General features: G+C 36.3%; 1 protein-coding gene, 1 long non-coding RNA gene and 1 pseudogene across 2 annotated transcripts; 1 reads left to right on the forward strand and 2 right to left on the reverse strand.

Annotated features, from left to right (window-relative positions):
- Positions 1 to 572: 572 nt before the first annotated feature.
- On the reverse strand, positions 573 to 4,278 carry LOC146902885 (uncharacterized). The gene is made up of 2 exons (XM_085737179.1): positions 2,581 to 4,278; positions 573 to 602 (listed from the first exon to the last, which is right to left on the reverse strand). The coding sequence occupies exons 1-2, from the start codon at positions 4,276 to 4,278 to the stop codon at positions 573 to 575; spliced, it is 1,728 nt and encodes a 575-aa protein (XP_085593305.1).
- A 359-nt stretch (positions 4,279 to 4,637) lies between these two features.
- Positions 4,638 to 6,322, reverse strand: LOC146902886 (uncharacterized). Its single transcript, XR_015022480.1, has 2 exons — positions 6,227 to 6,322; positions 4,638 to 4,826 (listed from the first exon to the last, which is right to left on the reverse strand). It is a non-coding gene; the product is annotated as an uncharacterized LOC146902886 (long non-coding RNA).
- A 5,777-nt stretch (positions 6,323 to 12,099) lies between these two features.
- LOC146902887 (auxin-responsive protein SAUR78 pseudogene) lies at positions 12,100 to 13,335 on the forward strand (annotated as a pseudogene).
- The last annotated feature ends 266 nt before the right edge of the window (positions 13,336 to 13,601 follow it).

A 13,601-nucleotide genomic window follows, 5' to 3' on the forward strand; every position in this document is an offset into this window, starting at 1 on the left:
CACTAGAGGTATCTCTTTGCCTCTCAACGTCTTCACCTTGCGATCATCAATCCTCAAAGGTAAAGTCTCCACCGTAAGGTTATCTCTAACTTGCACATCATCTCTAGGAATAACATGTGAAGGATCCGCTACATACTTCCGAAGTTGCGACACATGAAACACATCATGCAAGTTCGAAAGATGTGGTGGCAAACCAACTCTATAAGCCATCGTGCCAACTCTCTCAGATATCTGATAAGGACCAATAAACTTTGGAGTCAACTTCGTGGACTTCAATGCACGACCCACACCGGTCATATGAGTGACTCTCAAGAACACATGGTCACCCTCTTGAAACTCAAGGTCTTTTCTACGCTTGTCATGATAACTCTTCTGTCGACTCTGCGACGCTTTCATATGCTCTCTTATCATCTTGACCTTCTCCGTAGTCTGCTGAACTATTTCAGGTCCCAACACAACACTTTCACCCGACTCAAACCAACATAAAGGAGTTCTACACCTTCGACCATATAAAGCTTCGAAAGGTGCCATACCAATACTCGAATGGTAACTATTGTTGTATGTGAACTCTATCAACGGTAGGTGACTATCCCAAGCTCCACCTTGCTCAAGCACACACACCCTCAACAAATCTTCTAATGACTGAATCGTTCTTTCCGACTGACCATCTGTTTGCGGATGATAAGCTGAACTCAACCTCAACTGAGAGCCCAAAGCTTCTTGCAAGCTCTTCCAGAATCTCGAAGTGAACCTCGGATCTCTATCCGACACAATACTCGACGGGACACCATGCAACTTCACAATATTATGAATATAAATCTCCGCCAACTGAGCTACTGAATAAGTGATATTAATCGGAATAAAATGTGCCGACATCGTCAATCTATCGACAACGACCCAAATGGCATCATGCCCTCTTTGAGTGGTTGGCAAACTCGTCACAAAATCCATGGAGATGCTATCCCATTTCCATTCCGGCACATCTAATGGTGTCAACAAACCAGCAGGCTTCTGATGTTCAACTTTCGATTTCTGACAAGTCAAACACGCATAAACAAATTGTGCGACATCACGCTTCAACCCAGACCACCAAAACAGTTTCTTCATGTCATGATACATCTTTGTAGCTCCCGGATGGATACTCAAGCTACTTCTGTGACTTTCTTCTAAAATCAACTTTTTCAATTCATTATTATCAGGGATACAAATCCTGCCTCGGAATCTCAACACTCCTTGATCATCAACCTGGAAATCACCATCTGCAGTCTGATTACTAGCAACCATCAAGTCTACAAATTTCACATCAACTTCCTGTGCTTCCTTGATACTCTTCAAGAAATCATTATTAATCTTCAACATACCCAACTGCACACTCTGAGGTGCCAATTCACAAACAAGACTCAAGTCTCTAAACTGCTCTAGCAATTCAAATTCTTTCACCATCATAGCCGACATGTGCAATGTTTTCCTACTCAAGGCATCTGCAACCACATTGGCTTTACCCGGATGATAATTCAAACCAAAATCATAATCCTTCAACAACTCTAGCCACCTTCTCTGCCTCATATTCAACTCCTTTTGATCAAATAAATATTTCAGACTCTTATGATCACTAAACACTTCAAATCTGGAACCGTACAAATAGTGCCTCCAAATTTTCAACACAAAAACCACAGCAGCCAACTCTAAATCATGTGTAGGATAATTCTTCTCATGTATTCTCAATTGTCTCGAAGCATAAGCTACTACCTTGCCATCTTGCATAAGCACACCACCTAAGCCCAACTTGGACGCATCACAATATACAACAAAAGGCTTATCTGGTTCTGGTAAAATCAAAATTAGAGCCGTCGTCAATCTTCGCTTCAACTCATTGAAATTACTCTCACATTGAGCATCCCACACAAAAGCTTTACCTTTACAGGTCAACTGAGTCAATGGAAGTGCCAACTTCGAAAATCCTTCGATAAATCTTCTGTAATAACCGGCCAAACCAAGAAAACTTCTAATCTCCGTAACTGACTTAGGAGTCTCCCACTGTGATACCGCTTCAACCTTCGACGGGTCAACTGCAATACCACTACCAGAAATAATATGGCCAAGGAAACTTACTTCACTTAACCAGAACTCGCACTTTGACAGTTTTGCATACAACTTCTTTTCTTTCAGCACCTGTAAAACAATCTTCAAATGTTCCGCATGCTCTTCTTCATTCTTAGAATAAATCAAAATATCATCAATAAATACAACCACAAATTTATCTAGAAAAGCATGAAAAATTCTGTTCATATACTCCATGAACACACCAGGCGCATTAGTAACACCGAAAGGCATCACTTTATATTCATAGTGCCCATACCGTGTCCTAAAGGCCGTCTTCTGCATATCTTCATCCTTCACCTTAATCTGATGGTAACCTGACCTCAAATCGATTTTACTAAACACACGTGCACCCACTAATTGATCCATCAAGTCATCAATTCTCGGAAGTGGATACCTATTCTTTATCGTCACTTTATTCAGCTGACGGTAATCTATGCACAATCTCATGCTACCATCCTTCTTCTTAACTAGCAACACAGGCGCTCCCCAAGGTGACACAGTTGGCCTTATAAACTTCTTATCAAGCAAGTCTTCTAATTGTTTCTTCAACTCTACCAACTCCGAAGCTGACATACGGTAAGGAGCCATCGACACCGGCTTCGTACCCGGCACTAGTTCAATCGAAAATTCAACCTCTCTTTCTGGTGGCACATCCGGAATCTCATCAGGAAAAACTTCAGGAAATTCATTCACAACGAGCAGTCTATCAATTATCGACTGATTCTCTACAGACAAATACGCCATCAAAGAAAACATCAAGCTTCCATCATGTTCTAACTGCTTCAGCTGCTTGGTAGATAAAAATTCTGCTCCACTCTCTTCTTCAGCAGAAGAAAAGTACACCGTCTTCCTAAAACAATTAATATGCACATGGTTGTACTCCAACCAGTTCATACCAAGAATCACATCCATACCCGTCAATGGCAAACATACAAGATCAACTTCAAAATCCCTACCATACATAGATATAGGGCAACTCTGACAAACAAACGAAGTGGTTACTGAACCCTTAGCTGGAGTTTCAACAACCATTTCCACAGGCATACTTGACATAACTAAACCCAACTTATTTGCACAATCAACAGCAATGAAACAATGTGTAGCACCAGTATCAATAATAGCAATTAAAGGAGTACCATTAAAGAAACAAGTACCTCTGATAAGTCGATCTTCATTAGCCGTTTGTGTACCGGCCAATGCAAACACCTTCCCACTAGTCTGAGTCTTCTTAGGATTCTTACACTGAGAACTAAGATGACCCTCTTCATCACAATTGAAGCAAACCATGTCACCACGCTTGCACTCAGCCATCGTATGCCCTTTCTTACCACAACGGTAACACTTCTTCTCATCCTGTTGAGTACATGCATTACTCTTGTGGCCTTTCTCACCACACTTGTAACAAACTATCTCAGCCTGAACATTTCTTCCTTTGGGTCTCCTTTCCTTAGGCATCCTCTGTTTGCCCTTGTCAGCAAGGGCACTGTAAGGTTTCGGACGACCCTGCTGTCCTTTACCCCTACGGTCACTCATCACCTTGTAGTGAGCTTTCGTATCATCTTCATAGATTCTGCATCTGCTCACCAAAGCAGAAAAGTCACGGATCTGTTGGTAACCAATGGCCCGCTTAATATCAGCACGCAGACCATTCTCAAACTTTATGCACTTAGAAAATTCAGCATTGTCTCCAGTATAGTGTGGATAGAACTGAGCCAGCTCCACAAACTTGGCTGCATACTCTGTCACCGACATGTTTCCTTGCTTCAGCTCAAGGAACTCAATCTCTTTTCTTCCGCGAACATCCTCAGGGAAATATCTGTTTAGGAACTCTCTCCTAAACACAGCCCAAGTCACAACTGCATCACCTTGCTCAAATTCAGGTAAGAGACTCACCCACCAGTCATCAGCTTCCTCAGCTAGCATGTGCGTACCAAAACGCACCTTCTGGTCATCAGTGCATTGCATAACCCTGAAAACTCTTTCAACCTCTTTGAGCCATGTCTGTGCTCCATCAGGGTCGTACCTTCCTTTGAAAGTAGGAGGATGATTCCTCAGAAAGGCCTCCAACATTCTTACATCAGCATTAACACCAGCACCAACATTATGTTGTTGTCCTATAGCTTGGGCCACAGCTTCCAATGCAGCAGCCACCGCAGCATCATTTCTTCCAGCCATTCTATTTCTCTTGTAACAGATAATATTCGCAGCCTCCAGGTCTCTACTCTACATAACAACAAAAATCAGCACAACTAGGACAATATAAATTGTCAAACAACTCTACATGGCTCGACACGACTCTACTAATTGGCCGGACGGACCGACCTGCTCTGATACCAATTGTAACACCCCGTTCTCCCAACAACGTAATATTAGTTAACTTAATCAGAGTAACCACATAACGGAATGTCATACTACTAATCAAAAATTCATAAATAGGAAATATCTATTTATTCAAAATCAACGTTTAGAATATCTTAATAAACTGCAGCGGAATAATTCTTTAAAAATATAGTTTCAGCCAAATTCAACCTCAATGAAAATCTTGGCACAAAGGCCTCAACATAATTCAACTTTATTTTCAACAACAGTAAGCTCCAATAACAAGTCTTTTCCAAAATATGTGATACATAAAAGAAATGAAGAAGACATTCGCGACGATCCCCATCCTAATATGTATCAGAGCCCTAGACACTTGAGCCAATCAACCTACAAGCCATCATTACCTGCACATTACCCACGGTCGAGGCAACATATACGCAGAAGGGGTGAGAAACTTATCCAATAATAATAATATATAATTCATCGAATTAATGAAAACAACAACATATCACAACATGCATCATTAATAAAGTATATAAATAAATACATAAGCAACAACATAATTATTTTCAGCAACAAGGTACAACAACAACAACAACAACGTTATCCACAACGACACCGACAACTCGACAATGCGACAACGACAACAACTCGACAATGCTACAACGACAACAACAACCCAACAATGCTACGACAACAACAACTAATGCATCATGCAGGTGGTACCAATCTACGCGCGTTGAATGCTAAGCATTCCAGGGCATAAGCCCCCAACAAATTGGATGGTTAAAGCATCCCAGGGCATAAGCCCCCAACAAATGAATGATAAACATTCCAGGGCATAAGCCCCCAACGGTTTGGATGATGAACATTCCAGGGCATAAGCCTCCAACGAAACATGAGTATGCATATGGACTCGACTTGTGTATATCAACATACAACTCCAACAACGACTACAACAACAACATATGTGCCTACAACAATTATGACACACTCCCCAACTTCGACATTAGATGATACAACAACGTCAACAACGGAAAACAACAACATAGCATATATATAAAATCAATTACATTCATCTCAAGGTTCAACACATCCTTCAAAAGCAATTAAGTTTGGATCAATAGAACATAAGCCAAATACCCATAAAACATCTCAACTAAATCCCTAACACTTAACTTTGAAGTTGGGAAACCAACCATAAGTTTTGAACTAACTTGGGAATAGTTATGCTAAGTTTTCTTAAATTTTTCTGAAGACCCACCTGGACTATTTTTATCATAACTCAAAATCTACAAATAATTTTCTAGTCACTCCAAAGCCATTAGAAAGCTAACTCAATTATCTACAACTTTCATGTTTACACCGAAGGCTAATTCAAAACAGAAACGGGCGAAAAAGTGAGTGTTTTCCAGTTTTGGCTGACAGGAAATCGGGGCCCGATTTCGGCAGTTCGGGGCCCGATTTTTGTCGAACCAGAACTGAAAAACCAGCTCAGAATTCGGGGCCCGATTTCGGCAGTTCGGGGCCCGATTTTGGACATTCACAGCTTACGGGAAAGACCAGTTTTCACTCCAAAAACCCAATTTTTGATCCCCCAATCACCCAAAATGAATTAGAACAATGTTTACAGGTTCTATATACAACATAACAACCAAAACCACATAGAAACATGCATCAAACAACACAATCCATCATATTTTCCTCAATTAACCTAAAACTTCTAAACCTAAACCAAGAACACAAGAATTCAGCAAATTTTCAGAATTATACATATTATTAGTGAAAGGAATCCCACCCTTACCTTATCTCAGCAAATTCTACAGCAAAAATTGGTTGGATCCTCTCTTCCTAGCTCTTCTCCTAGCTTTCTCTTCCTTCTCTCCAAAACCAGTTTCTCTAGAGTTTTCACGTGAAAATGTTTTTGTTTCTGACTTTCTGTTTTTACTGTAAACTAAAACCTCTCTTTTCTCTTAACTCCCTTAATTTCTATTAATTCCTCATTATTCCCCTTAAACCAAAATAAACACTATTTCTATATTATTTCTATTTCTCTTACTATCTTATCAAATAATAAAACAATATTCATTCAAATAAAACACAACTCCATAAATCATATAATAAAATAACATCACAACATATATCACATAAAAATCATATAAAATATATATTTCACATAAAATCATATATATAACAAATAAAGTCATATAAAAATATTCACACATCTACTAAAAATAATAGAATTAAAATGGGGCGTTACAAACGGAATGTCACATACTACTTTAAAGTCATAAAATAGATATTAATAAATATCCTTCCAGGTTCAACATCATAAAAGTCTGGAAATACGCAGCGGAAATAGTTCGACATGAATAAAGTCTTAGCACGCAGGCTTTATCAGAAAATCTCATAATTTGGTTCAATACTTATTCATAAAAAGTTCATAAAAGACACGTAAGGAATAAATATGACAGTAAGTCCCATCCCGTTACGTATCAGAGCACCTAGACACAAGTGAGGAGTCCACTCACGAACACTTCTAGTCTTTATTACCTGCAAGTTACCCATACGAAGGGCAACATTTTCAAGCAGAAGGGGTGAGATTTCTCAAACAATAATATTAAACATATAAATCATATAAAGTACATTCAACAACTTAAACATCATTAACATATCTTATACTCCATTAACTAGCATCATTAATCTCCTACATTAGTTATACACTTCATCTTATATCATCTTAATTATAGACGTAAACATCATCATATAACATCAATTACTAATTCATAAACATCAACATACATCATCAAATATTAATTACAAACATCAACACATATATTAATCACAAACATCAACACATATAATGATCATAAGCATCAACATCTAACACCAAATATAATCATAAGCATCATCATGTATTTCACATAAGTATCATTATCAAAGCATATCATTTATCGAAAACAACTTCATAATTAAGTTCGTAATCAACTTCTTAAACAAACATCATCATTAAATCATCATCAAATATAAGTTATGACGACTCTACAATGCAACAACATCTTCAACAACAACTTAGACAACTTCAACAACAACTTAGACAACTTCAATATGCATGTGGTACCACCAGGGCATTAAGCCCCCTTCGCTATGGTCATATTTGGACCTGTCGGGCATTAAGCCCCCATCGCTAAGGTCATAAAGAACCTGTCGGGCATTAAGCCCCCATCGCTAAGGTCATAAAGAACCTGTCGGGCATTAAGCCCCCATCACTGACTATGTAACGACACAATCTTCCTACAACTTGGACAACAACGTGAACATCTTATACAATTCCATTAAAATGGACTACTTCTTAAATCATGACAACTTAGACCGACTTATACATCTTCACTAAAATTCAGCAGCAACAAACAGCAACAATTGCAGCATATAACAGTGCTAGAATATCATATCATCAATAAGAAATGAATCATATCAACTTAACATCATAGAACATCATAATATTATGTATCATACAATACCCACATAATGTATTCCAACATATCAACAACAATAACCACATATACATTAATCAATTACATTCATATCAAAGTCCAAAACATTCTTCAAAAGCAAATCAAGTTTGATCAATGAGACATAAGTCAAATACTCATAAAACACCTCAACTAAATCCCTAATACTTAAGTTGAAGTTGGGAAACCAACCATAAGTTTTTGGACTAACTTGGGAGTAGTTATGCTAAGTTTTCTTAAAGTTTTCTGAAGACCCACTTGGACTATTTTCATCAAAACTCAAAACCTACACATAATTTTCTAGTCACTCCAAAGCCATTAGAAAGCTAACTCGATTATCTACAACTTTCATGTTTACACCAAGAGCTAATTCAACACGGAAACGGGCGAAAAAGACACAAGAACGCAACAATCGAAGTTCTGACAGCACGCAACGAAAGCACAACAAGCAGTCACCCATGAGGGGCTGCCTTGCTGCGCTCAGGCGTGGAAAACTGCGCCCAGGCGTGGGAAGGCAGTAGCCCACCTGCGACGCAGCTTTGTGCAGTCCCATTTTTTTCGGTTTCACTGTTTCGTCTGTAAAAACCTAACCGTTACTCCGAATCCGATTCTGTTTTCGCCTATCATATTTTACTGAAAAATCATATTTTTAAATCTCCAAAACAGCTTATCCTAGAATCACTTATTTCTCAAAAACACCTAAAATCACTTTTTCTCAGAATCTCAACTTTTCATCCATTCTCATGTTTCTAACCATCAAACTACTTCTAATAACATTCCTATAGGATATCTAAGGTTTGTTCATGATTCTCTCATCAATTCTACGGTTCTTCATCATCTAATCATCAAAATCGCTCATAAACCCTAATTCTTAAACTCACCGACTTCTCATCTAATCATATGTTTTAAACCTCAAAACTATTCCAATAATCATTCTACGGATTATCTAAGGACTGTTCACAGTTTCTACATCAATCTAACAATTTTCATCCATTAATCCTCAATTCTTCACTCAAAACCCTAATCCTCTTAATCTCACAAACTCTCCCCAACTTTGTTAGATGTAATCTAATGATTTACAACTTAATATTAAAGCAAGATAGTCTCACCCTTACCTTAATATGCAGAAATCGCAGCTTCTTCTCTCCTAGGTTCTTCTCTTCTCTTTTCTCCTCTTTTTCTCCAAAACTGAACGTACGTTGTAAACTATTCTCTCAACCTAGCTTCCTCTATTTATATCCTTTCTATTCTTTCTAAATCTATTTTGGGCCCAACAACTTATTCTTCTTTCTATTCTAACCCCCAATTCAACTCACACTAATAATCCTCATATTCAAATAAATAATATTTCTCTACTAAATATATAATAATACACCAAATAACAAATATATATCTATAACAATTAACAAATATATTATGCTAGTAAATACCAACATATAATATAACAGAATATCGCTCAACAAAATATATTAACTAAATTATAAAAAGACATCTAATCTCAACAAATCATATATCCCTAATATACATCATATATATATATATATATATATATATATATATATATATATATATATTCTAAAATTAATTAAAATAATTAAATAAAAAGGAGGGCGTTACAATAGAGATCTACATTTGGATGGAGTTTGATTGGATTTGGGGAAAGGAAGGGGGTACATGAAGTAGAACTATGAACATTCATAAACCTTGATTCAATGTTTGCATGACTTTCATGCATGATGTTAGACTTTCACCATTGACATGTCTATTTCTGTTTATTGGCAATTGCCGATATAACTGAAGAAAATGCTATAGTGAATTAGCGATTTTTTTTTTAACAAATTAACAATTTGCAGTGAATTTACTTTATTTAATCATCACAACTTTGAACATATAAAAACAATCAATTCTTTCTTAAAAAAAAAAAAATCAATATTGAGCATGAGTTCAACTTTTATCACTTTATGGGTTCATTGAAACTTTAAAATCTATGAGATTTGTCTTGTTTGGTGAGTCACCAAAATGCAACTTACCTAAATTTTCCATTAAAAAAACATAAATAAGATGCCAAAGATTCTTTCTATTTGAAAAAGTAAACATTAAAAATTTACAAGAACAAATAAGTATAATTTTGGAATTTTTTTGTTTTCCCTCTATATATATAATTAAGATCAGAGCGAGTATTTTCCAATGTTTAATTCCTTTGATGTCGTTGATTAATAAACATTTCAAGAGGTGAGAGGTAATGGACTGACCCCAATGTAAGATCTGGGGGCTAGAGTGGAGCAAATATAAAATAACATGTTAGGATAACAAGTTAGTTCACCTCCTTGTAAAATAACATGGAGTGTATATACCTATGGAACATTATGAATATATGATATGATTTCTTCTTCCTTTTTCTTCAACATAAAAAATGTGCTTCGTTTGGTAATCTTGCTAAATTTAAAAGTTTAAAACCAGATGGCAGTTAGCATGTTTGGTTGTTGGCTATTATTCTAAGTAAAACAAGAGCAAAGTTTTGTCTTTATCACTGTTAGCTCCAAAATCAAACGACTTGATTTTGTAATTATAAGAAATTAAATTAATAATCAACAAAAGTACAAAATGTTGATCATAAAATATATCTAGGTTCAGACAAGTTCGAGAACTTTGGCAACAAATATACTTGCACATGTCTGTCGCTTTCGGTGCAAATGAAAAACATTAAAAATGGTTGTAGACTATTTTTAGTTGAAAGTTCAACGTAAGCTATAACAATAAAATGGCTTTTTGAGAAGCAAATAAATGGCTTTATAAATAAAAATTTATATTTTTTATCATTGAATAAGTGGTGTATTAAATGAATCAGTTGCCATTGTTCGGGTACAACAGTACTCACCTTATCTTACATCGATTGAAGGGGAGTTCGTATAATTTTAAATCGGTTGTCTGTTGATTTTAGTTAACAAAGATAATTATTTTTAGATGTAAACAAATGCTCATGTGTTGTACTATTGATTAATTTTGAGTTAAAGGAGGATGCAACATAAATTAAACCGCAACGTAAAATGGTTTTATAGTGAGCTTATTGATACACAAATCCATCACATACTCAATGACAAGAAATAATATTGGTTTGGAGTCATCAATTAGTATCATTTTAGTAGTATAATATGAGATTTATATTAGCTTTGGTCTAGTTTTGTAATAAAAATCGTTCAAAAAGTCATGATAGACCAAGACACGAAAAGATGTCTTGAAGCCAAGGAAATCCACCTGAACCAAACAACTTTTGTAACTATGGTATGCTTTTTACAAGTTTATCATTGATTGAGTTTGGGGTATATTCGATACAGATGTTTTGGTAACAATAAATGGAACAAAAAGAAAAGTTACCAAGGGGTCAACTACTAACGACCTTGCATCACAGGCTATATGCCCTGCATCACGAGAATACGAGGAAAACCAAGGGGGTCACTATTGTTTATCTCGCATCACGAGCTATGAGTCCTGCGATGTGAGATAGAGCAATAAGGTCAAAACATGCGCTCTCTACCTCTCGCATCGCAGGGAATAGGCCCGCATCACAAACCAGTTACCCTAAAACTTAGAGAAATGGACGCCTATAGATAATGAACCCTTAATTCAATAGAAAAATACATTTTCATGAGCAGACGAAGGCAAAAAATGTGATTCGGTTGGAGCGACCAGAACCATTCAAGATGCAAGGAATCATCAATGTGTGAAATGATTTTTCCTTGTTTATGGTGGAATGATTTTGGGGAAATTAGTTGAATTCATTGTTTACACTAGAATAATTTTAAGAAAATGTAACCTCTTATCTATTATCGAGATGAGAAACGGGAGAAGAGAATTGAAAAAAAAAAAAACCGAAAGAGAAATGATACATGCATATGATAATGATAAATTTAATCTAAACCATTAATATTCATCCAAGAATTATAATTAAACTCTTTCATCATCTCCGGTGATAAAACTCCTCTTGTTTGATAGGTCCTATGTATATGGATAAATGAGGTATCATCAAACATTATCCTATTATTTACCGTAACCATCACACTCATCCCTCTCACAAGGCCCCCTCCTACAACATTTTGCCTTGGTGTGACCATTTCACCCTTCTCCCACCCTTTATATACGAAGCTTCCTCCCTCGTCCCTCTCCCACCCCATCTCTCTTTGTTTATCCCTCTCTCTAACTCTCCATTTTCAGTCTTAATAATAAATAATAACTAACCAAACATATTTTCATTGCATTTGCATTACTACAAACCAAACATGGCAAAAGGTGGAAAGCTAATGAAGCTAAAATCAGCACTCAAAAAATGGAACTCATTTGGAAACGGAAAACAGAGCCGCCACAGCATCAGCGCCGTCGCCGACGAAGATTCCTCTTCTTCAAGATCCGACCTCCACACCGTCTTCGTAGGCAAGTCTCGCCGTCTCTACCGTGTCACCTCCGACGTTGTTGACAACCCTGTCTTCCGTGAACTCGTTGAAAGGTCCCGTGAAACAGAACAACAAAACGACACTGTCAATGTTGTTGCCTGTGAGGTTGTCCTTTTCGAACATTTGTTATGGATGCTTGAAAATGCTGATCCTCAACCTGAATCTCTTGATGAACTTGTCGATTTTTACGCTTGTTAGTGTTAGCTTCCAATTCAACACCAAAACAAAACAAAAAACCACCAAATATTCTTCTTCTTTTTATTAATTAATAATAATATCTCCTTTTTTTCTTTCTAAATTTTATTCTATATACGTAATAAGAATAGAATACTTGCTCATTCTGTTTCGCTGTAACATATTTAGCTGTTGTTTCAACCTCTGAACCACATTTTCGAGGTATTGTTATGCAAAGTTCCTTTGTAAAAATGACGGCTCAATGGATGAGGTGCAAATGAATTCTTGGAAGGTTACTCATGCTAGTAGTACTCTGGTTCAAACACGCTTAATTGTTGAGTTCTGATGAAATGCAAGACATTAATGCTGATATGATCGCACTTGGAAGAGATAATTCACTCGATCAAGATAGTGGTAATGGTAATAAATAACTAACTTTCATAAGGAGAAATCCAAGAGAGTGATCCATCATTGGTCTTTCCATGTTGTATATTTTGAAGAAAAAAAACTATTGTCAATAATTTTGATTATTAGTATTTCAATTAGTTAGTAAAACATTGGTTAGTTTAGTTTCTAGTTGAGTTGGTGGTGGTTGAATTTTCTAGTTGTTGAGTTGAGTGTTATAGAATGCAGACCCCTGTTCTGTCTTTTGTTGTAATGAATATATGGGAAATTGTGGACAATAATGTAAGTTGCTGATTGTTCTTGTACAAGGAAAAATATGCCTTGTTTTATTTTACCACTGAAAGTGAAACCAATGTATTGTTTGACTTCAATAAGTTTGACTGTGTATGGATAAATGTTACTATGTGATAGTAACTATAAATATTTTTTGTCCGATAAACACATGTTGCATTGATTGCTTCAAATTTGGAATTTCTTTTATAAGTTTTCCAATGTGGTTTTGTTTGGTTATAACAAGGGAGTATAATCAGAATTGTTCACAAATTTTGGTCCACAAAGCCTCATTTTACTAATTCAAGAAAATTGAAATAGACTTTATGGCTACTTCCTGTCCTTCCTTTGGATTTAATGAGTAAGATGC

Source organism: Medicago sativa, chromosome 8 (assembly GCF_051527215.1).
Source record: "Medicago sativa cultivar Bolivia chromosome 8, Bolivia_mono, whole genome shotgun sequence".
In the NCBI taxonomy this organism is placed as follows: Eukaryota; Viridiplantae; Streptophyta; class Magnoliopsida; order Fabales; family Fabaceae; genus Medicago; species Medicago sativa.

Excerpts from the sequence above, each read along its gene's own strand:
- LOC146902885 (XM_085737179.1), bottom strand. The coding sequence starts at position 4,278 with ATGGCTGGAAGAAATGATGCTGCGGTGGCTGCTGCATTGGAAGCTGTG. Across the intron at positions 603-2,580 it reads TGTCACCTTGGGGAGCGCCT|GTGGAGCTTGGGATAGTCAC; the intron begins GTGTTGCTAGTT and ends TGCTTGAGCAAG.